The sequence below is a fragment of the Hetaerina americana genome, unplaced genomic scaffold (genome assembly GCF_022747635.1).
Source record: "Hetaerina americana unplaced genomic scaffold, ioHetAmer1.1.p SCAF_2, whole genome shotgun sequence".
In the NCBI taxonomy this organism is placed as follows: Eukaryota; Metazoa; Arthropoda; class Insecta; order Odonata; family Calopterygidae; genus Hetaerina; species Hetaerina americana.
This window is the reverse complement of record NW_027286763.1, coordinates 28,033,161-28,055,853: the sequence shown is the minus strand read 5'-3', so window position 1 is coordinate 28,055,853 and position 22,693 is coordinate 28,033,161. Positions and strand designations below refer to the sequence as shown.

The 22,693-nt window shown below is 38.1% G+C and overlaps 1 protein-coding gene across 1 annotated transcript in view; it reads right to left on the bottom strand.

Moving 5' to 3' along the window:
• The window catches only part of hpo (serine/threonine-protein kinase hippo), a 29,349-nt gene extending 8,779 nt beyond the window's left edge, over positions 1 to 20,570 (bottom strand). The window contains exons 1-8 of the mRNA XM_071585992.1: positions 20,443 to 20,570; positions 18,816 to 18,896; positions 14,770 to 14,950; positions 11,464 to 11,691; positions 9,199 to 9,304; positions 8,086 to 8,447; positions 5,139 to 5,433; positions 1,390 to 1,478 (exon numbers count right to left, since the gene is read on the bottom strand). Coding sequence (XP_071442093.1) covers positions 1,390 to 1,478; positions 5,139 to 5,433; positions 8,086 to 8,447; positions 9,199 to 9,304; positions 11,464 to 11,691; positions 14,770 to 14,950; positions 18,816 to 18,896; positions 20,443 to 20,456 — 1,356 coding nt within the window. The 5' untranslated portion in view covers positions 20,457 to 20,570. The remainder of the gene's footprint in view (positions 1 to 1,389; positions 1,479 to 5,138; positions 5,434 to 8,085; positions 8,448 to 9,198; positions 9,305 to 11,463; positions 11,692 to 14,769; positions 14,951 to 18,815; positions 18,897 to 20,442) is intronic.
• Positions 20,571 to 22,693: the final 2,123 nt, after the last annotated feature.

Below are 22,693 nucleotides of genomic sequence, written 5' to 3'. Positions count from 1 at the left end.
CAAACTAGAGCTTGATCATTTGCAAAGCTAACTGAAAAACTAATAACCATTGTTCTGTTTACTTTTATTCTTATCCCATGTACCTATTCCACTGACTTTCCAATAAACTCAACAATGCTTGTCAGCCCCTTGGCTGACTGACAAACAAGAGCTTGATCATTTGCAAAGCTAACTGATTTAATGAAATTGAAACCGATTTTCATTCCTATCTCTAGACTTTCCCATGCCTCTTTTACCATTTCCTCCAATTTTATGCTGAAAAGCCCAGGTGATAATAGACAACCCTATGTTACTTGGCATTCTTAAACTTCCCATCAGGACTCTCCACCTGCCACTCACACCTGAGCAGTCCGAGACATAAACAGGTGGTGGATTAGCCTCATATCCCTCCAAGCTACTCCTATAGTTTGCAAAACATTCATTAGTTTTTCTCAATTCACACTATCTAGTGCCTGGTTGAAATCTATGCAACAGATAAATATATCCAGATTGAATTCTATGTTCCTCTCTATTTGTGACCTCATTACTGCAATGACATCCCACATGTTTCTCTCCTTCCTGAACACAAATTAATTATCTCCTGAGTAATATTTTGCCCTGATCTTCATCCTCTTGTTGTTGATCCTGGAAATGACTTCTGATACACGCAAAATCAGATTTAGCATTCTGTAGTTCTCACATATAGCTGCATTTCACTTTTTTTTTAATAGGAGCTAACACTGATCTGACAAAATCTTCCTGGCAAATTCCACCCTCGTGCTACCAATTAAACCATGAAAACTCTTCCTCCTATGTTTTCCTAAATGTTTAAGTAGTTCCATGGGTTATGTTGTCCCCTCCCACAACCTTCTTTGATTTCGATTTTCTTGGTGCCCCACCTCTCTTGCCATCAAGTATGCTTGATCCTAAGCTATCCTAATCTCCATCATATTCTCTTTTTATGTCTCGGCTAGCGGGGCTTATGTCTTTACCACATAATTTTTCCATATATTCCTTACATCTCTCTTGGATCTAGAATGCCAATTGGGCAGAGCCCCTTAGAGGCCAGGACTCATTTTTACTCTACTGCCCATCATAAAAATCATGGGATGAATAATTTAGGGTTTCCCGTTGCCTTCCTCAATAGTTTTTTAATGTGACGCCATCACTCAATGAATGCCACTGGGGTCTTTGCAGCCACCTCACTGGGGAGGAGATGCTGCATGTCTGGTTGTCAAGGAGCAATTATCATCACTCCCACCAGCATAGCTCTAGGGGTCATTGGTAAGCACAAGCCCTTACATCACGTCAAGGGATTCATATTTATAGTAAATATCAGCAACAGCACGCAACAGATATGTTGAACAACCAAGCTAGAAGACTCACACTTATCCTGAAATTATGACTAACCTTGAGGTTTTCTGCCTCCTTCTTGTCAAAATGATCGAGGAACAGTGGTCGGTACTTCTTCCCCGATTCACCAGGTCCTGTGTCATGCCCTGTGGACAAAGAATGAAAATGAGAAAATCTGACAGTTTAAAATTGTATTACCTTAAATTAAGCCCGTTGGGGGCAGAGGGGCAACAAACAGACTCCTCAAATACACAGTGCATGGGTAAGTAACTAGGGGGAGGTGAAACGCTTGGAGGGGAGGGGAAAGGTAGAGAGAAACTAATCATTTGCTATAGCCAACTCTTAACATAAGACAGGAAGGAGTTTAACATCCCATATAACAAACAGCATACTCCACCTGCTATCTTCATATGTCAGCCAACTAAGGGTTGCGATACCAATGAAAAATTTCACCATTGCCAGGATTTAAACCCAGGTCCTTGGGGTTGGAAGCCAGTGCATTAGCCACTGCATCCATTTGATTCCCAAAATTTAAACTGCAAGATGTCAAAATTCTTGAAAGCCAGTTAAGTAATGGCAGCCTATCCATTAACACTAACCAAACTGATTACAACACCCTGATTTCTGCAAGGTGGCCATGCAGCAAACATGGAAATGAAAAATACCAAAAATAAAGGACCTTGGATAATTACTTATCAATGACAATCACTGAATTGTGTTTTAATTTTCTTATTATGGCCAATATAAATATGAATTGTAACCACAGCATGTATTTCTTGCACGGGATTGTAAGTTTTAATCTGAGAGGTAATAAATATCTCCTCAGTGGAAAGGTAAAGAGGTCATGTGCACACCATGGAAGAGGGAGTAGGGGAGGTCCAGTCACAATTATTGATGCAAGCACTTAAACTCTTTATTCATTTTATTGTAATTTACATTTCCCTGCTATTTACAAAATATTTTCCCTGATTCTATTAACTTTTCCATTGCCCCAATGCAGTTAAAAACTTGGATGCACATTATTTCATCATCAATGACCCCACTAATTATGCCTTTCCCTGATGGATTTTTCAAATATTTTCACAATTTTAAATATCATATGTACTTCCAGGGACTAGGAAAATTTTGCAAATTTCTGGAGTTATAAATTTGGAACAATTTCAAAAATATACCTTCAATGTCAAGGATAAATGATACGAGGGTGGTTCAATAAGCACCCGTGTTTGACAACTAAGGGCATTCCTGAGGGAAGTTTATGTTATCATCGTGTGCTGCCATTTATCAAACGAAGGTGAAACAAATTTCAGACTGATTTAAGGTTAGTTTGGATTTGGCAGCCATTCGAGTAGGACGTGTTTTGTGATTTTTGCTATGATGGAAAAAGAGCAGTATCGTCCGGTAATTTGCTTTTTGTTTTTGGATGGGAAGAAATGTGAGGAGACAAAAGCAAAGTTGGATGCTATGTATGGGGACACTTCGCCATCTATGACCACAGTTAGATATTGGTTCAACAAATTTAAACTTGGGCGAACATCTGTTTTTGATGAGGAGCAACCAGGATGCCCGGCAGACATGGTTACCGAGGAAATCATTCAAAAAGTCTACGCCATGATTTTCGCTGATTGACGAACAAAAGTGCGCGATGTAGCAGAGGCCGTGGGTTTGTCGACCAGAATGGCAATTAATATTTTACATGAGAAGTTGGAGATGAAAAAATTGTCGGCCCGATGGGTGCTGCGATTGCTCATGGCAGACAACAAGCTGATCCGGCTGTCATCCAGAGTTGTCGCCGCCAAGGTGCATGAACTACGTTATGAATTGCTGCCACACCCCCTGTATTCACCAGATCTGGCTCCCTGCAACCTTTCCTTATTCCCTAACATGAAGAAATGTTTCATGGGAAAAAAATTTAACTCAAACGAGGAAATTATCGCCGAGACGTTCGGAGAAGAGTATCTTACTAAAAGGGGACGATGTTGAAAAATAAAAAAAATGTTTTTGAAAAAATGGTTTCTTCATTTCTAACACGGGTACTTATTGAACCGCCCTCGTACACCAAGTAAATTAATGTGAACAGCTTGGCTTCAGAATTGCAAACAAGCAGCATAGTTCAGACAGCATCATTAGTGGTAAAATTGTGAATACCATTAATACAAAATTTCTGTATGCTTCAAAACTGCAAAGGAAGAAAGGTAAATACTAAAAGATATTTTATGCAATACAATGAAGTATAAAGGAAGAATCAATAAGACTTTGCATTTCCATGGGAAATAATTTATCACGGTCAACTGGTTCCACTACAGAATGTCCAGATGATGCTACAGCTTAGCAAAACAATTTGACAGTAATAAATTCTTTCCTGTGGAAACCCAAAATCTTATTGATTCTTCCTTCATGCTTTAAAAATGGATTTCCACAAAGTATCAGCTTCAACTATCTCTCAAAACAATACAATGACTTTGGAAGAGAGTTTAATATGAAAATCACAAGCAAATTTTGGCACAATCAATTATACATGCCCAAATTGAAGAACTAATGACCATAACGAAAAAATAAACCTGTGGTGTTGACTGAATGCAGGGATAGGGGAATAATTGACTGGGAGAAGTGTGTTTGGGCTTGAAACCTGAAAGATGTTAACGTAATAATAGTACAGCCCCACTAGGTTTATCAAAATGTGCCAGTTAAATTTCAGATTTTTCTCAAATTTTTCTAAAGATTTCCTAGACTGTAACAAACGGCTCACCCATCAGATTCAGGAGTTTCTCTTTTCCCCTTCCCCTCTCCCTCCCTCCTACTTGAGGGAGGCTCTCTGGGAAATTTAAATCCATCTATGACCACATGGAACTAGCCTAAAGGCATTATTGAATGACAATTCACAAGTACACAAAATATTAAATAGGGAAGCACTACTAGTTGAGATGCATTTTATTCTATCGTGTATTACTTAGTTGATCAAGATTTGAAAACTAATCCAAGTTTAGCAATAATATTATCATAAAATCCCTAATTTTGATTTGCATTTAATATCATTCTACAAGGTTCATGTTCTGAATTGCTCCACCAATTGAAGACTCTCTCATTAGATTAATTGATTCTAAAAACCTGGTTTCCAGATATTCTAAGAGAAGGGCAAAACTGTCATTGTTATCTATCTAATTATTTAAACAGAGTCCAGTCAGCAGGGGAAATTATTTAATCATTTAAATGTTAAATTAAATATAAAATGAGAAAAAATGATCCCAAGGGGTATACATTAAAGGGCACACCATGCCAATTGGCCCATCAAGCGACCACAAAGTGGTTGTCGTGTCAGCTCTAATTCAACATGGTACATTTTCGAATGGCACTGCTAGGCAGCAATAACTACAAAAATGTTTGCTTTACCTTTACTCAAATGATACTTTGCACATGTGATTTTAATGTGTGGATGATGACCTCTCATTCTGGTGAGATAAAACTTCCCATATTAGAGACAGATTACCAGATTTTTTTCCCTGAAGAAATAAAGATTCCCACAAAACGCCCTGAGACATTAGATACCTTGAATTCACTGTCAAGTCAAAATCTGGAAGCAGACTACACATTGACATCGTTCTAGTGTATAGCTCAAACATTCTCATCCCAGCTCCCTCTATCACTACCAAAATATTTAACTTTTATTTTTCCATTCCTCATTATTATTAATGGTGTTGCTATTAGATTATTCCCTGCTATTACAATTGCTGTACTTCATAGCTGTCACTTCATGCTTCCCATCAAACAAGCTCTTGTTTTCATGGAACATCATTCCCTTTGTCACTCACGTTTCATCGTTGACTCCTCGTCCATCTCGCCATCCGTGGGCATGGCCAGCTCCCCATCTCCACTTCCCTGGCCACCCCCCTCCGTACCGTCATCACTGTTGATCACCATTGTGTCCAGTGCCATGGCAACCAGGGTGCCTGTGTCGTGTGCTATCATTGTGCCACCATCCACCAAATCACTAGTACCAGTCATGCCATCGGCACCATCACCCTCCCCCCCTTGGCTGTTGGTGCCTGAAGGAACCAAGGTCCCTGGGTATTGCACCATCGTCTTGCTCCCGATGTCCTCCTCATCCTGAATGGAGAGAGCAAAGTTATGTTAAGGGCTGGAGTCGCCACAATTAGAGAGAGTCTTGCATGTACAATGAATTGTGGAATAACAGGCCGAAAGTGTCATGTATGCTTATGGTCAAGAATTAGGAATCAACTTTCGAAAATGTTCTACGTACCGAAGTACAGGTAACATTGAAAATGGGGATCACTGAATTTTTTTTAAATGCCAATATTTTCTGTAAACTGATCATTAACGCTAATTTATATTGAGATACATAATTCCATGGAAAGCTATGTGACTAATGGCTGACATTCAGCAATGAACCATTCAGGATATAGATCGAATAAAAACAACGGAAATTTATTTGGTTGCATTTGAGTATTATTGCCTTTGTGGAAAAGGAAATTTGCTAAGCTGGAGAGATCAATTGCTCTGTGTTCACTATTTACAGCCATCAGAGAGATAACGGTCATATGCCGAAGAGCAATTATTACCACTGCCTTCTGGCAGGGTTTCTCCATTGACATTACTCTAAGACCTCACCACCTAGGATTATCACCTTTGCAGTACCCCTACACAACAGGTTATCAGAGTAAGAACATCAAGGTTATCAGAGAAAGAACATCGAGTACATAGTTCGGTAGAAAACACCGTAAACCAAGTCTCTCCAAATAGAGTAAACCTTGTGATTGATTAGGAAATCTTACAAAGGGATTATATTTGAAACCATGGAAGTCCGGCACAAGGAACAGAAAATTTTTTCATGATAAAAATGAGAACAGTTGCCAGGATACATCAATGATTTTATCAATCAATATTACTAACTAATTAAGATTTCAACTGAAAGAAAAAGCATGAAATTAGTTCTGAATGAAAGAAAAAGAAAAGATTTGAAATAGGCATAAAAAAACCTAACCTGCTATTTAAGGATACGGCCGATAGTATTTTGAAAAGTGAATGAGCAAGGAAAAAATAATTAATATTATTCATAATGAGCAACACTTTGTTTAAAACAAAGATGAAAGTAGAAGTGATGTGCATTGAAAGCCAAACTATGTCAGCACCTTTTATTTCTTATACCTCTATGTACTCATGTATATTGGGAAATTTATGCTAACTCTACAGCTATGAAACTTGTCTCCATCTGTTTCCTTATAAAATCCATCCAATTAACCGTGATTTGTTTGTGAATCACTTCTTCTGTCATCTGAATGCTTTCAACACAAACTTGACCTTCTTTGTTGCTTATGAAATTAAAATACACGCCCAGTTATTCACAATTGGTGTATTTCTATTTCTTTTCTAAAGACTAAAGTCCCTCCTCTTTACGCATAATAGCTTCAGTTTTTGTCGCATTCTTTTGAATGTTATATTTTGGATGAATTCCTCACTTTGGGTCTATTTCTGTATTCTTTTAATTCATAGAACAAAATCAATATATCATCACACCAGAGCCTCTGAATATTATAAGTAACAAATTCTGTATTTCCCCACAAAAATATATTAATTCATGTAATATTAATTGCTAAGGTCAGTAGCCTTACCCTGTGGCCACCGTGGACTAGCATGCAACAACTGAACACAACAGAAGCATCACATGGCATTGACAAATTTTTCGGCAGACACCAGTATCTGCCAGAGCAGGGAGCCATTATGCCAATGGGCATCAGTGTTCAATTACAAATGTTATAAAATTTGCATTTAAATTGAGAAAATAGGAAAAATACTAAATATGTTGCGTGAATTATATTGAGGAAATGGCACGCATGGTAGGGAGACAACAATGCAACAGCAGTCTCTTAGTGTATTAGGAGAAGGAATTTTTAGCAGAATACCAAGGTAGGTTGTAAACTGCAAAATTTTGTGTCCACCTCAAGGGTGACACTAATAATGAAAGAAAACCCTCCGCTGGCTCAAGAGGGACAATCTGATGCCATTTCAATAGAAAAATGATAAGAATTAGGGGATGAAAAAGACAGTGGCTCAAGACTTATATGGCATAAAAGAACCGTCAGAAAAAGATGCATTGATGTCTTTTACAAAAACAATAGTTGTCCTGATTAAGTGGGTTCACTTCAATCATTTATACATTTTTTGGGCTGTGGTAAATTTTCTATGGCACCAATATTGTACAATAAAAGCCTGTAGCTCCGCGGCACAGCAAAAAAAAGAAACCAGGATGAAGAAGTGAAATGTTGGCAGATTACATCAGTATTTTCAAAAGTCACATCTCTTCATTTACACTTGAGTTTTTAAAAATAAAACTGCCTAATGTAACAAATAAGCAACCGGACATGACACCAGTTTTTTGTGCACTTTTACGTTGTAATCATGAAAATAGGATTTTAGCACAAGAAACTTGGGAGCCAAACTTCCAAATAAACTTTGGATGAATCTGGTTTTTTCCTATACAGTTATCTTTTTACTGTGAAAAATAGTTAGTGATTTTAGTCAGTCAAGTATTTTATTCCAGAAGAATTAAGTAACTACTAGAAAATTAAGTAACAAGCTAATGACATAAAATTAAGTTTGAGAAGCACTGATCTGGAGATCCTAGAAAATTCTATAATACCAAATGGTCAAACCACAGAGATCCCCATTACCCATAAACCTAACCAAGCATAATTGTGCAGAATGGGAAGGGGTGTGGTGCACGTTTTTGTGACAACCCACCGAGTCATCTGCTGTGGGGCGTGGGCCTCCGGCTGCATGGGCCGCGGCATGGGCTGCTGCCTGCGCTGCTGCCTGTGCCGCCTGACTCTCCCGTATCTCCCGTGCCTCAGCAATCATCCTCGTGAGCACTGCCGGAGGACGAGCATCGCGCACAAACTCGTGTCTCAACAACTCAGAAGCTGGTGCCCTCTCCTCAGGGTTCTTGACGAGGCATCGAGAGACAAAGTCGATGAGCTCTGGAGACCACCGGTCAGGCTCCCGAAAGGACGGAGGTGGCTTGGTTGGGATCATGAAGATGGCACGCATGGGGTGGATGTCTCCATAGGGAGGCTTCCCCTCGGCCATCTCAAGGGCTGTGATACCTGCAACAGCAATGCCAACAACAAGGGATGGTGTTGAGTACCACTGACTATTATACAGTGCCCAACTCACTCAGCCGTAAACGATCAAGTTTTTGGGGCATCCAAAAACTTGGCACTGGAGAAATGCCTTTTCAACCTAATCTTTGGCTGCATATTATGGCATTTTTTTTTAATGAAAGCACAGGAAAGACATTAGAGCAAACATAAAAGTACAGTTTAATGAAGTGGAACATTTTTACCATAGTTTGAATTGAACAACATAACATTACAAAAACACTGCCACCTTGCAGTTGAAGAGCTAACCTGATTTACTTGCACATAGATAGAGAATTTCATTTCAACTCTCTTCCATGCCTTTTTTTGACCTCCACCCTCATAGTATTGGTTTCCCAAATCTTCAATCGACTAACATTTATGATATTTTAATTTAAAGTACCTTTGAAATAAAGAGCATAGCAACATCATTTGCTTCGAGCGGTAGCATGCAAGTTCAAATCGTATTTCATTTGTCCTGGCTAACTCAGCTGGCTCCTCCCACACGCAAAAGGAAAAAAGAAGCAGCAACAAAGACACTTCCCCACAATGAGGAGACCAGTGGGTGAGTCTCTGAATACAAATTTGTGGCATAAAAAGAAATCGTGTAGGGCCACTGCGCCCTATTTGATGTAGTTCTGTCTCTGAATATGGGACCAAAGTCAGGTCCAATGAATGAACTAGCAAACTATGCAATGCATAACACAGAAATACAAACCTAAGCTCCAGATGTCTGCAACACAGTCATAGCCAATCTCCTGTATAACTTCAGGAGCCATCCAAAAGGGGGTTCCAATCACAGTGTTCCTCTTGGCCATTGTGTCCTGAGGAAGAAAGGCCAGCAATCAACTCTCCTGAACAAACTAAATGTGGTCAGTCATTCATAAGCAAAAGGAAAAATGCTCAGAGCCAATTTCCTGCTTCATGGTAGATCATAGGTGTGGGGTAGTCCAGAGGGAGGTGCACGAGGTTACTGACCAGAGGTTTCAGGTGATTCATCTGAGCACCTTCAGCTTCAATTAAGCTGAGTGATTTTTGGGGAGCCTGATTTTCCCAGGAAACCAGAGGCAGCACACAGAGTAAGGAACTTGCTCTCCTTATTACCCTCACCTGCTAAATTCACACACTGTACGAAGTAGAATCTTACTCAACAAGCACCTTTCATAATGAGTAATTTGCATAGTGAGCAAAAAATTACTCTCTAAACAAGTGAAGTGAAGTTTCATATAACGAGTGAGAAGGAGAAGGTAAGTCCCAGATTGTGCACCTCGTACTTCAGTTTGTGCTTAGCACTACTTCTGCTAGCATTTTAGTATCGCTTGTGTTCACACATTTTTCCAAAATTGTGTTCAGACATGTTATTTGTGATTTTTGGTGCAAAGAGTAATAAGCCTCGTTAAAATTTTGCTAAAGAAAGTGCCCGAAAAAGACATGAAAATTAAATTACAGCGAAATTATATGAAAATAAAAATAACAGTAGAAATGAAAAGTAAAATCATTGAAAAGCAAGAATGAGGTCTAAGAGTGGCAGATCTTGCGAGTACATAAAATCAGTTGACATGCATTATTTGCACTATCCTCGAGTACAAGGACAACATTTTGGAGAAACAAATTTCAAGGGGGATGAAATGAATATCAATTCAATGGTTACAAGGTCTCAACAATGTTAAAATGGTTGCTTTTCACAAGAATAAACAAAAAGCAATTGCAATGCAACACTAAAAACAAGAAAATCATCTGTGATAAGATCAAATATATTTTTGCCTTTCTTGTTAAGAAGATGCCATGATAACCAGGTAAGAGGTATTAGAGGGAAGTCAAGTACAATAATAAAAATTTGAGCATGATAAAAACAAAAAGTAAGTAGTTTGTCTCTGAGCTCCCATGGTCTCCATCCATGCTGGTTATCTTTGGGTGATGACAGTTTCCCTGCCTGCATTTTCAACCTGAAGACACAGGCAGGATGGCCAGTGAAACTGTCATCACCCGAAGACAACTAACGCGGATAGAAAACCTTGAAGTGCAGAGACAAGCAGTTCAATGCTGTGGAAACCTTTGTGCGAAAAAATAAGTAGTTTTAATAAATAACACCAATAAATAATTGAGTAAGTAATTCTTGCAATTATACCAGGACATTGAACCTAAGGATTTTAATGAAAAGGGGGGACTACAGTTTTCCAGAGCGAGACAGTAACTTTGCCATACTTCAACTTTCAGAAAGCACATTAAAGGAAATTAATAAATCACTGAGAAAATTTTTACTATTTTGTTATGTAAGTTAGATAAACAGAAGAATTACAATGTGGTAACACACAACACAACTGAGCTGATAAGCATTGCAAAATAAATAATCATACTGATTTTGTTCAAGCTTTGTGGTTCCTAAAGCCTTTGACAGTTAACATATTAAAATCGAAGAATTAAAATTTGTTTTGAAAGTTCTTAATGTGATATAGCCAAATAAAACTGATAATTCATCTATGTTTTGATAATTCTCTATTTTTTCCAATTCATCTTACATCATTAACTATAAGATTTTGAATCTTTAGTATACCCTGGAAATAACAAACTGGATATAGTCAACGTTATCAGGCAAAATATGATGGAACTCAGGCCTGATGATGATACCTTGTATCGACACTGGTCAAGGAAAATAAAATATCTGTGGAACTTTGCCATTACATTTCCCTTTTGAAGAAACAATTGATAGAATTTTACTATGGCCAGTAAATTTAAGGTTGTCTTTGAACAAAATCCTCAGTTAAGTTGTTGATTGGTTGGTACAAAGTGCATTAAAGGAGAAAGAAATTAAAATATCACATTATGAAGTTGGCATTATTCAGAAAATAATAAGATTTTAGACTCACAGGTACAATAATTTATAAGAAATCATGAATTACAGAATCTTCAAATGAGTCTGATGATGCAAAGATATCAGTAAAAATATTTTCTCAAAGGCAATAAAAAAGATAAGAAGTCATACTGTTAATTGCCCAGCCACACCAAAGTCAGCCAGTTTGGCGTGGCCCTCGGTGTTCAGGAGAATGTTCCCTGCTTTGATGTCTCGGTGGATCTTCCGTCGAAGGTGAAGATATTCCAGGCCTTTCAGGGTGTCTGACAGGATGGCAGCAATCTCATCCTCAGTGAGTGTCTTCTTCCTGAGCCGCATTATGTCTGACACAGAACCTGCACCACAATATTCCATGACAATCTGCCAGGGAGAGGAGAAGAGAGAGGAGTGAGAGGAGCCCAGCAACCCCCTCCAACCACCCCTGCAATCCCACACCTTGCCCACTCACATGCTTACTCCTGCAATTTCACATCCACTCAATTAATAGCAACCCTGAAGATTGAACAACAGGCACACATGAGAATGCTCTAGTTACCCCTGGGCTGATTTCCCAAATGTCAAGGATGTGGGCATGATTGTGAAGAATGGTCTTTCATCAGCCAAAAAAATAAAGAAATATTTATTCCTTGCAAAACTGCAATAACCTTGGCTTCCTTTTAATTTCAAATTTGGTGGGTGCAAAACAAAGGCGGCAGTGGAAACATTTCATATGCTCAAAAAACATTCATATTCACTCAGTTAAAAAAAGCAGGCATGTATATACACTGAAACCAGGTCATGAATTAACTTCTTTCAATTGAACAGACAGAACAAGTACACCACTCCCTGTTTATGCTGAGGGTTCTCAGGGTGTGTGGTGAGCCACACTGTATGACTGTCACACCATTTTTCTGTAAGCCATTGACTCTCTATAAATCAGGGAATTCTTTTAATGAGCCACTATGGAGCACATGAATCTTAAGACAGCTCAGTAAACAAAACCATATTACTGAGAAAACTACATCACAGGAATGTCTTAAAATCACTTAACCTCACTCACATGCTACACATAGATAAATGTGCATACAAACATATTCAAAAATGCAGGTAACATTTTCCCTTCTAGTAGAACTTGAACAGATATGAGAGCCTATTGAGATGATGCTAAATTCTGTGATTTAGCACATTATCCCCCAGAAATAGCACTTGCAGAATGCAAATATTCCCTACAGAAGAATTAATACTACAAAAAGAGTAGGAAAAATATTCAAAAAGGCTTTATTTCGACAAATAGTTGTGTGGTTGTTTATTATTGAAGACTTCCCATTTAACTTTTCAGTGACTAAGAATCTATTTGGCACTTTCATTAATTGATTATTTTACTGGACTGCTCATTGCTATTTCCCCAATACTATGAAATTTCTGACAACACCATTGTCATTTATTAGTGGCAGAGAACCTGTCACATTATCCATTACCCCATACTCACGGTATTGATTTTTTCCAAGCCACAAATTGTTGCATTCTGTTCCATTAGAAGGTTATAATAGAAGGTTACAATAGAACACCCCAGGTATTGTTTTACAATTTTCACAGTAGTCAATCGATGGAATTCCTCACGAATCCCGAAAAAACAACGTCATGACCTATCCCACCAATGCCTCATTTGGAGAGGAAGAACCGACCTCTATCCACTGTATGGATTGTTGTTTCGAGTCTGGTGCATAATGACAAATCCATTGTCACCTATTATCACAAAAAATCACTCCTGTATTTCATTTAGTGTACCAACCATTGTTCAGAAAGCGTCATCCGATTGAGTATATCATCCGCAGTGAGCACCCATCTTTTGCAAAGCTTGGTCACGGGGAATTCCTCATGCAAAATCCAACCATCACACTCTTTTGATATCCCTACAGTAACAATTTCATGCACTTTCATAAGCCGACCTTCCAAAATATATTGTGCATTTTTTCGATGATTTCCTCTGCGATTGCACTTTTTGGAAGTCCTTCACTTGGAGGCTTTTACAGCAATGTTTAAACTCTGTTGCCCATTTCTTCACAGTGTGAATCGAAGGAGAAGAGTTCACAAACACATCCACAATCCTTGAGTGAATTTCAGTCGGCATTAAACCTTCTTTTACAAGGTGTCCCAAAAGGAGTAGAACTGAGTCAATTAAAAAACATTTACTGCCAGAATTGATACATTCCTTTAAAGTCTTTGAGTAGCACCCTTGTACCTCCACACTGCTGCCAGCAAGTTTCACATGCCTTGTACGCCTTCTGGAAGGCAGCACCTGGAATGCTGCTTAGCTCCCTCATCACAGCCTGTTAAAACGCTTCCACTGAGCCATGGTGATGTCCTTACAGCACAGATTTGAGGCTGGGATAAAGGAAAAAGTTGAAAAGCTCTTGGCAGATCTGCGTTCGAGTTTCCTTTAGTTCCTCTGAGGTCATTTGCAGCACCAACTTCGCACACACCTTTCTCATGTCCATATTTTCAGTCACAAGTTGATGCACATCACCTTTAGGGATGCTAAGTTCATCAAAAACCATGCCAACACTTATGCCAGATTTTTGTCACTTTTTGAGGTCGACGTGTCCTGAACGTTCGGCGTCTTTATCTTCTCTACCTTCCCAAAATAATTTTGCCACTGAAAAACACCCGATCTACCCATGGTGTTATCATCATAAGCTGCCTTTCCTGCCATGTCATGAGTCTCTTTCCCTGTTTTACCCAGTCTCACGCAAAATTTGATGGCCTAGCAGTTATACAATTTCCTAGCACTGATACAATTACTGGTTCATGATGGAGGGTAATGAGGTGACAATCCTCTTTGCAAATAGAGATATAAATATCAAAGTTTCAGCAAAACCAAGGTAAAGTTTTTCACCAAATACAATTTTCACTACATGTGTTTTATTATGCATTTGTAGATTTCATTATTTTTAATTTGTTCAACAGAACTAATACATTTTTGTTGCCTCTCCTTCAACAATTCTTAGATAAACATCTGCCTATGACAAGGGTGTTTTTCCAGTGAAATTTCTGCAATATAGTTAGTACCTCTGAATTATTTATAAAGAATCATACTAGACTCTTTAATCTATGCATTTTGTCCTTTCTATTGCAACTTTTTTTCACTTCTCTTACTTACTTTTTACGTTATCTTTGTAAAGTAAAAAATCCATATCCATTTTGGAATGCAATTCAATTTCTGTAACTTAAAATAATTTTTTTTATATTCATTAAATTCCCATAGTCAATTGTAACTAATTATGTGACCCTTGTGGGAGACAGATTGAGCCATTATTGATGACTGGATGTCAATTAGATGTGGGGTAAGAAGTGATAGAATAATTTTCAGCAACAGCAGATGGGACCTTAACCTCTGGCCTGAACTGAAACTGACCAAATTTGCACTCTCCTTCCTCTAGGAAGGAAAAAGTCACTCACCCAAAGGTCAGTGTTCTTGAAGTAGGAGCCATAATACTTGACCACATATGTGGAGTCACACTGTTGCATGATGGAGATCTCCTTGATTATCTCTTGGAGGTCTGTGTCCACGGGAACCTGCTTGATGGCAAGCACCTGGCCAGACTCCTTGTGCAGCGCTTTGTACACACTCCCATAGGAACTGCACAAGGGTAATGAGAAAGAGAGCAGTTAAAATATATGAGACATGCTGTTTGGCTGCTGCCAATCCCTTTGCCGCTAAATTTAAATTTTTCATACCACCAAGTATTTTTAACAAATAATAGTTTCAATGTGAAAAGAAATGAAAATAGTGATTTTTTTCCATTTCCCCATTGCTGTTGGCACATGTATTACTTGAGGAACAAACAAGCATTGGAACTTTTTTGCATTTGATTCAGGTGATGATTTGCTACGTAAGTTTCTCACATATAATATACGATAAAGCAGTACCTTGCATCTACTTTACCAACAGAAAAAGATGAACCAAAATTTCACTAATGCCACTTTTCAATGGATTTCAAGCATCATATCCATCATAACAATAGGTGGGTGGGAATTAATTCATTTTAGCAATTGCAGCTGTTCTTTTTTTGGTCTGTCCAATACCTGGATCGCAATTATGTGTAACTGATATTATTTGTCACATTTCTCTGCAAGGGGATAGTTGGAGGTGTGCCCAGTGAATTTCTTTCTCCCTATGATTTTAATTTGCATGGTCAATGATTAGGACAACATTTAACCTTTTGCACTCGGATGTCGAGTGTGACTCGACACGGTTAGCAACTGCAGCAGCTCGTATGTCGAGCCACACTCGACACGGAGTTTCACCACGAGGGGAATTGGGATTTTTTTCTATTTTTCCAATAACTTTTCTTGTAATCATCTGCATGAAAGGAAAAGGAAAGTTAAAGCTTAATTAATAGCATGGCTGGTTTTATAAATGAATAGTATTGACCCATGATGTCGTCATCGACATAAATGCCGTCTCCCAAAGGATGCCACCACCTACGCAGATGTTTTTTGTCATCTATTTACTGTGTTGTAAGTTCTTTTTCATTATAATTGTTTGCTTTTCATTACTTGGAAGTCAGCTAAATGTAAAGCAATGTCTTTTAGAGATTATCGGCGCCTGAAAAAAGATCGCCAGAATGTAAAGGTACCTCAGTCAGCTGATCCTTCATTCGTAGTTCATTGCTTTCTAGTTTTGACTCTTTCATTTCCTTTTCTTCCTAGTGTCCGCTCTCTCATCAAACATTCTGCCTGCTCTTTTCCTATCCATTGCATAGTCAGGAATCTTGAGTAGGAGGGTACAAGATATGATCTATTATATTCATAGTAAAACACGAACCTTAGGCATTTTCCTGGAGCCGTGCTTTTTTGAGGTGTCATCATCCTCCTGTGGTAAAAAACCTTCCTTATCTTAGTCTCTGAGGTTTACTTATGTTTCTAGAAGCATAACGCAGGTGTTTTCCCTAATGACAGAGGGTTCTCTTACAACAGATGCTTTCCCTTTGGACGAATGCTTTACCAGCTAGTAGTTGCTCATTCTGAACGATTTTCCCCTCCTCACGATGGATAAGTATTCCAAAGAATTAGAAAGCAGCTGTTTCATGAGGAAAACTCTAAAATGGTGGCATAAATTGTTTTACTGGGGGCTTCAGGTCAGTGTTGTAAATTCATTTATATTGCATAAAGAATGCCAGCAAAGAAAAAATGAAAAACCGATCTCATATGTGAAATTTGTTAGGAAACTAGTACACAATCTCTTTGGAGAATTCCGAGATGGTACACTAACGACCAGGGTTAGATTACCATCCACAAACATAGAGCAATATTTAGATGGAAAACTCCATATAATCACACCTCACCCTAACAAAAAACATAAAGATTGTGCGGTTTGCTCTGACCGAAAAATCAAAGGTGGAAGATGAGAGACGATATATATCTGTGAGACGTGTGAATGTAAACCAGGTCTTCATGTTGGTGAATGCTTCCAAAAATATCATACCATGAAAAATTATAGAGTTTAAATTATGGTTTATCAATAAAGTTATCAATAATTATGTCAAAAAATCCAAATAAATAAGTTTGTATGAAAAGAAACTCCAGTTTTTCATTCTAGTGCCACGCTTAGCTAATTTGGGGTATTTAAAAAATTGAATCCCAAGTAGACTAAGGAAATCGAGAAAAAAGCACCCGAGTGCAAAGGGTTAATAACAAACAGTAATTTTTACGTATCTCTGTACGTTTTTCTATTAACCTCTACAAGGTAAATCGAGCAATAGCCTCAAGAATATCTCCTCAGCTCAGTTCAATCTTAGCATCATAATTCTTAATAAAATCTCTTTTCTTCTATGCTATAATGAATTCAGCATTCACCCCATTGAGGAGAATGAGTCAGTGGCAAAAATAGGGTTTCCTACAGTGACTACATGCAAAAAGGCAGAATAAAAATGAAAAATATGTTAAAATACAACACTGTTTAATATAGTTTTCTCGTAAGAAAGATAAATGGAAAAAACAAGAAAATTCAAGTCTTCCTCTAATAAGTAGTGAAATATTCATGCTAATCACTATTCCTTTGCAATTCAATGAGTTAAATAAAATACCCAAGCCTTTGAGGAAATTCATATCAGTTTTAACTAAGGCAACTATATTTCCTGCTTTATTAACTGTTTTTTTCAGATGATACCATTTCTGGATGTTGAAAGATGCTCAGGCAATAGTTTTTGAGTCACCAAACACACAGAAATCCATCCCACACACACAAACAGTTTGAAAATGATTAAAATATGCTGCTAAGGAGTTTATCAGGAAAAGGCAAACACTTTATGTAGACAAATAAAAATTCAAAATATATGATAAAAAAATTAAGAGAGCCAACTGCCCTCCTCACAGAAGACTAGTTTGCAAACAAGGAAGCATTGCACGAAAGAACTCCTTTGAAGCAGGTATGTAACTCTCCACATGTATAATGTCCACAAAGGACAAGAGGAAGGTAAGAAAATATGGTTTACTAACTCCAATTTGATCTTTCATATATTATTATGGGTTTTGTTTCCTCTCTACTTTTAGAAATAAAAGAAAGACTGAGCAATTTTCTTGTTGTCCGGGTGTACTTTCCAACAATTAGTCATTGCAAGGAAGAAACATACAGTATGATCAATTATTTAAAAAATATATGGAATGTATAAAGAAGGAAAATCCAAAGTTATAGGGGTTTGGGTCACAGTGTTAGGAAAATGGGAGATTGGGAAATAGGTAGGGTATAAGATAAGTTTATGAAAAACTGCTGAGAGAAAGCAAGCAAGGTCTGCAAGAAAAATTGTTCAATAATAACTTAATGCCTGGTGCAAACACCACATTCAAACATGAAAAATGCTAGGAGAAAGAGGTATGACTCAGTTAGGTTATATGTATTTTAATACTCATGCTATATTTTAAAGTTTATTTCAAATTTCTGATTTCCTTCTCCAAAGTCATATGTGTGGGGCTGATTATGCAAATAATAGAAAACTATGAAAAAATAAGAATGTGGCACGAATTTAACATCCAAAATTATTATTCCATCTTACAGCTCTACATTTTTCAGACTAGCCTAGGTACAGGCAAACCTTCATTAGAATCACCAAGCGCAGTGGATTAGGTAAAATGATTACAGTACACTCAGGGCACACCTTCAACAGGAAGATATTGATCTGGTTCGCCTGATCTGTTGGGCATTTATACATCTATACTGGGCATTTATATTTACTATGGTTACTTATAACATGTGGAACCATACTGCAACCAACAAATGGTGGCTTATCACATCAAAAGAGCTGACACTTTTTTCGCAAATCTTGGAAGTTAAAACCTTTATCATTCCAAAATCACCAGGAAATACATCGATCTTTATCACAGATCATTAGCCCCTCCCAAAAACACAGTTATGCCTTGTTATTCACATGAGCTTCATTTTTCCGCCAGAAGCCCTGGAAAGTAAAAGATATAAACCAAGGAGCAAATCCTTGCCATACACTCACCCCTCTCCTAACTTGCATATGATATCAAACACTTCCTCTGGCTGGCGGGTCAAGCTTTCTTCGGACAGCTTCTTCAACTCACTGTGAATAAAAATAAAACAAAATAGTCTCTCCAACATCCTCAAAGACAACTCAACGATATCTTAAAACCCACTGGTAGTGAAGTGGGGGAGGGATAAATAGAAGTTCACTACAGCCTCATCACTGCCTTTTGCCCTCAGCGAGTGATGGCTGCTGCAACTTCTTTCAATCACTCACTCACGCGCATATGCAAGCAGCGGTAACCCTGCTGGCTCATTATCAATAGCGTATCGGCCTATTAACTCTAATCCCGGTCATCTAACCCTAGCCTGTCATGTAAACTAATTCCATCGTTAGCATGGGTGCTGGCGTAGCATAATGTTTTCTTGTGGCTAAGCTTAGTACAAGAAGTGACCACAACTTGGGCGAAAAATACTGCAGTAAACTCGATGGTTGGTTTAATGAGAGGGGGCTGAGCTCGCCCAATACTACGTCAACATCGCGTGCAACTCACACGTCCGGTTGGGGGGGGGGGAGTTCTTTTCCCTTCGCCGTATACGGTTTCCCAGGAAAATTTGGCACATGAAGAATTACACAGCTAGATTGAACCTGAGGGTGCCCGGCAGTGTCACCCAGAATTGAAATCTAGTCAGTAATCTCGTCCTCTATCCACTAGACCACCAGGGGTCCACATCTGCGAGTACTACAGTAATCAACCCAAAGGTTGGTCTGACTGGTGAGTGTACGACTCACCAAATACTACGCCCAACGGCGAGTGAAATTCATACATCAGGGTAGGGAGGGCTGTTTCTGTGAGAGGAATTTGAAAATCATTTATCTCCTAACTACAAATAGTGTACCCAGCATTATGCATAATGATTAGCGCTTTATCATTTAATATATCCCACTTTTGCATTACCTGAATAAAGGAAAATATGGCTCAACCTTACATCAAAATAAATCACGAGCCTGGTGTAATTCATAATTCTAGCCAACAATGCGGGGGGCCGGGGACCCACCTACACAATGCTCTCAGGACGTCTGGTGATGAAACAACACATAAGATTCATATTATTATATTTTCAATACCTGCATAAGCTCTCAGGGATCAGATACATACAAATTTTGTGATTTCACAAAAAATATATTTTTTAGAAATAACTCCTTACAAAAGTAAATTTTTATAATACGAGGGAGTGGACAAAATTCACGAAACACTGCCCCCGTTTACAATTAAACAATGTCACTAAAAACTAAACAGAAAAATTTAATTGTAGGTCTGTAACTCTAAATGCGAATCTCCTAAAAATACTTTAAGTCGAGAGTAATTTGAAAATAGCCAGTGCCATTCTCCATAAACTACATTAGTAGAGCCAAATCGCAGAATAAGCGTGGGCTGTCAACGTAAAAAATAAGAATTGGCCAAACTCCTCATCGCTATACCACAGAATTAGTGTCTCAAAATGCCACATTACATACTTCCATTTTCAAAAATACTCCAGTGATCCTATTCAAGTAATTCAAGTGCTCGGTTTCCTAATGGAACTTCGAAGACCAAAAAGCTGAAGAGAGAGTTGATGTCACGATATAATACGCCTAAACCCACCTTTTGGACGACATCCTGAGCGTCAATATAACTTTCGGAATATTGAGTTCCTTTTAAATAAGAAGTATCATCATGATTTAACTGGTTTCCACCTCAAAATTACATTCACTGAACATCACTTCGCCTTCACTACCAGGTCCGCACAGAAGCCCCATCTACGGTTAGGCCCAGTCCATTTAGGTTTTGATGAAACAAAAGAAAAGCAACACTTGACACAGTATGGCGCGAAGTATGAAGGAGCTGATTCGACCGTTTACATTGCTAAATAATTCTTCCACAGTTATATTCTTAATTTCACGCATAATAATATATAATTTCACGTGTACTAAAAGTAATGATCGAATCACTACAATTTTACGAAAGATTTCAACCATGCAATACAGAAATTTAACTCCCCAACAATATCAATGTAAGACCATGAGTGAAGTAAAATTATTATTACATCAAGTCGCTAAAATGTATTGAATATCGCTATAAAGGAATAAATAATACGGTACTAAGAAACGTAGAATATACAGTATTTTGATTTTAACACTTGATGCGGTGGATTTAATAATATTTGAAAGATTTACTGTAGTTTTAAATTTTAAAAATAAACCCAAAAAACTAGTTTTAAACTAAAATTTTAGTTTAAAAATAAACCCAACAAACCCCCCACCCGACTGTGAACCCACCAATCACCTTCCCTGACGCTTAACACCCCTCTCCCCATCAACGCCAATCGCAACCCCACTTTTCCTTTCCTTCTCCCCCCTCTCTCCCTACCCTGCTCTCCATTATGAGCGGTTTATAAATGGACTGCGACTTGATTAATTTGTACCTGATGATGACGCTTAAGCATTGAAACTAGTTGTACGTAAATAAAGAACAGTGGAAATATACATTGTGTTCTTCATTTAATGAACATGAACTTCCACAAAGTTGAGCCGGGAACAATTGAATAGTTAAGTTAAATGTTATAATAAGAGGTAAAAACTAGAGCATGTTGAACAGCTCATGTATCTTGGAAGTATTTAGAACCAAAATGTTCAAAGTAGTAGGGACATAAAGAGAAGAATTGCATTAGGCAAAGAATCTTTCACAAGGATGAGGGAATTGACAACAGGGACATTGAGTTAGGATTTTAAGAAAAAGCTGGTTAAAACTTTGATATGGAGCATAGTTTTGTACTGCCGTGAAACACTGTCATTGAAGCAGGATGATAGACATAGATTAGACGCTTTCTAAAGGTGGTTGTGGAGAAGGATAGAGAAGGTTAAGTGGACAGAATGGAAAATAAATAAGGAGGTGCTAGATATGGTGGAGAAAGAGAGGGGATTGCTGGGAGAAATCATAAGGAGAAAGAAAAAAAGGAAAGCATATTGATTGGCATGTTGAAGACTGTGATAGAGCGGGGAACATTGGGCAAAAGAGGAAGGGGCAGAAATAGGATAGGGATTTTGGATGGAATTTGGGGAGGAAGTATACAGAGATAAAGATGGGCTAATTATAGAGAATGATTTTGGGTTGCGTTTCGTATGGAGAGATAAAATATTTATTTGGTAGTTGTGTCCACCCATAAACTACCTTAACTAGATTAGCTATAATATGGTATATGCTTTATGATTTTTTGTGCAGAAGGTAGTGCGAATAGCCTTGTTGGATAAGAGAGACATGAAGTCTTGACAGGAATTTATTCAGAGTATCATGGTTTTAGCAGGTGTAGTGACCCAAAAGAGAAAAGAGTAGGGATTTACTGATTAGTGTAGAGAGGATAACAGCTATTGAAATGAAGATGTGGTTTGTTTGTGGGTTTGATATGGACTAAGATATGGAAATTATTATTGAGGAGGGAGATTTGGATGTCTACCAAAGTTCATGGAGCTGCAGTGACAGTAACTCTTAATGGATTCATCCACTAATATCATTAAAATGCAAAATTTTCAAAGTGTAAAAATCATTCACCTTGACTGGGATTCAAAACCAGATTGATTTGGCCAGTTAAGTAAGAGGACGCCTTGGTAGCTTAACTGGCTAAAGCACTCAGCTGGACACCAATGAATCCTGGTTCGAATCCCAGTCAAGGCAAATGACTTTTACACTTTGAAAATTTTGCATGTTATCTACTAAAGTGTATTGAGTGGAGAAAATGGTGGAAGTGAAGGGGACAGGATGTAGCAAGGAGGACTTAAAACGGAGTCATCTGCTAAGTGTGCATTCCAATGCAACAATTTCAGAGCGTTAAAATCATTTGCCTGATCACCTGAAATTG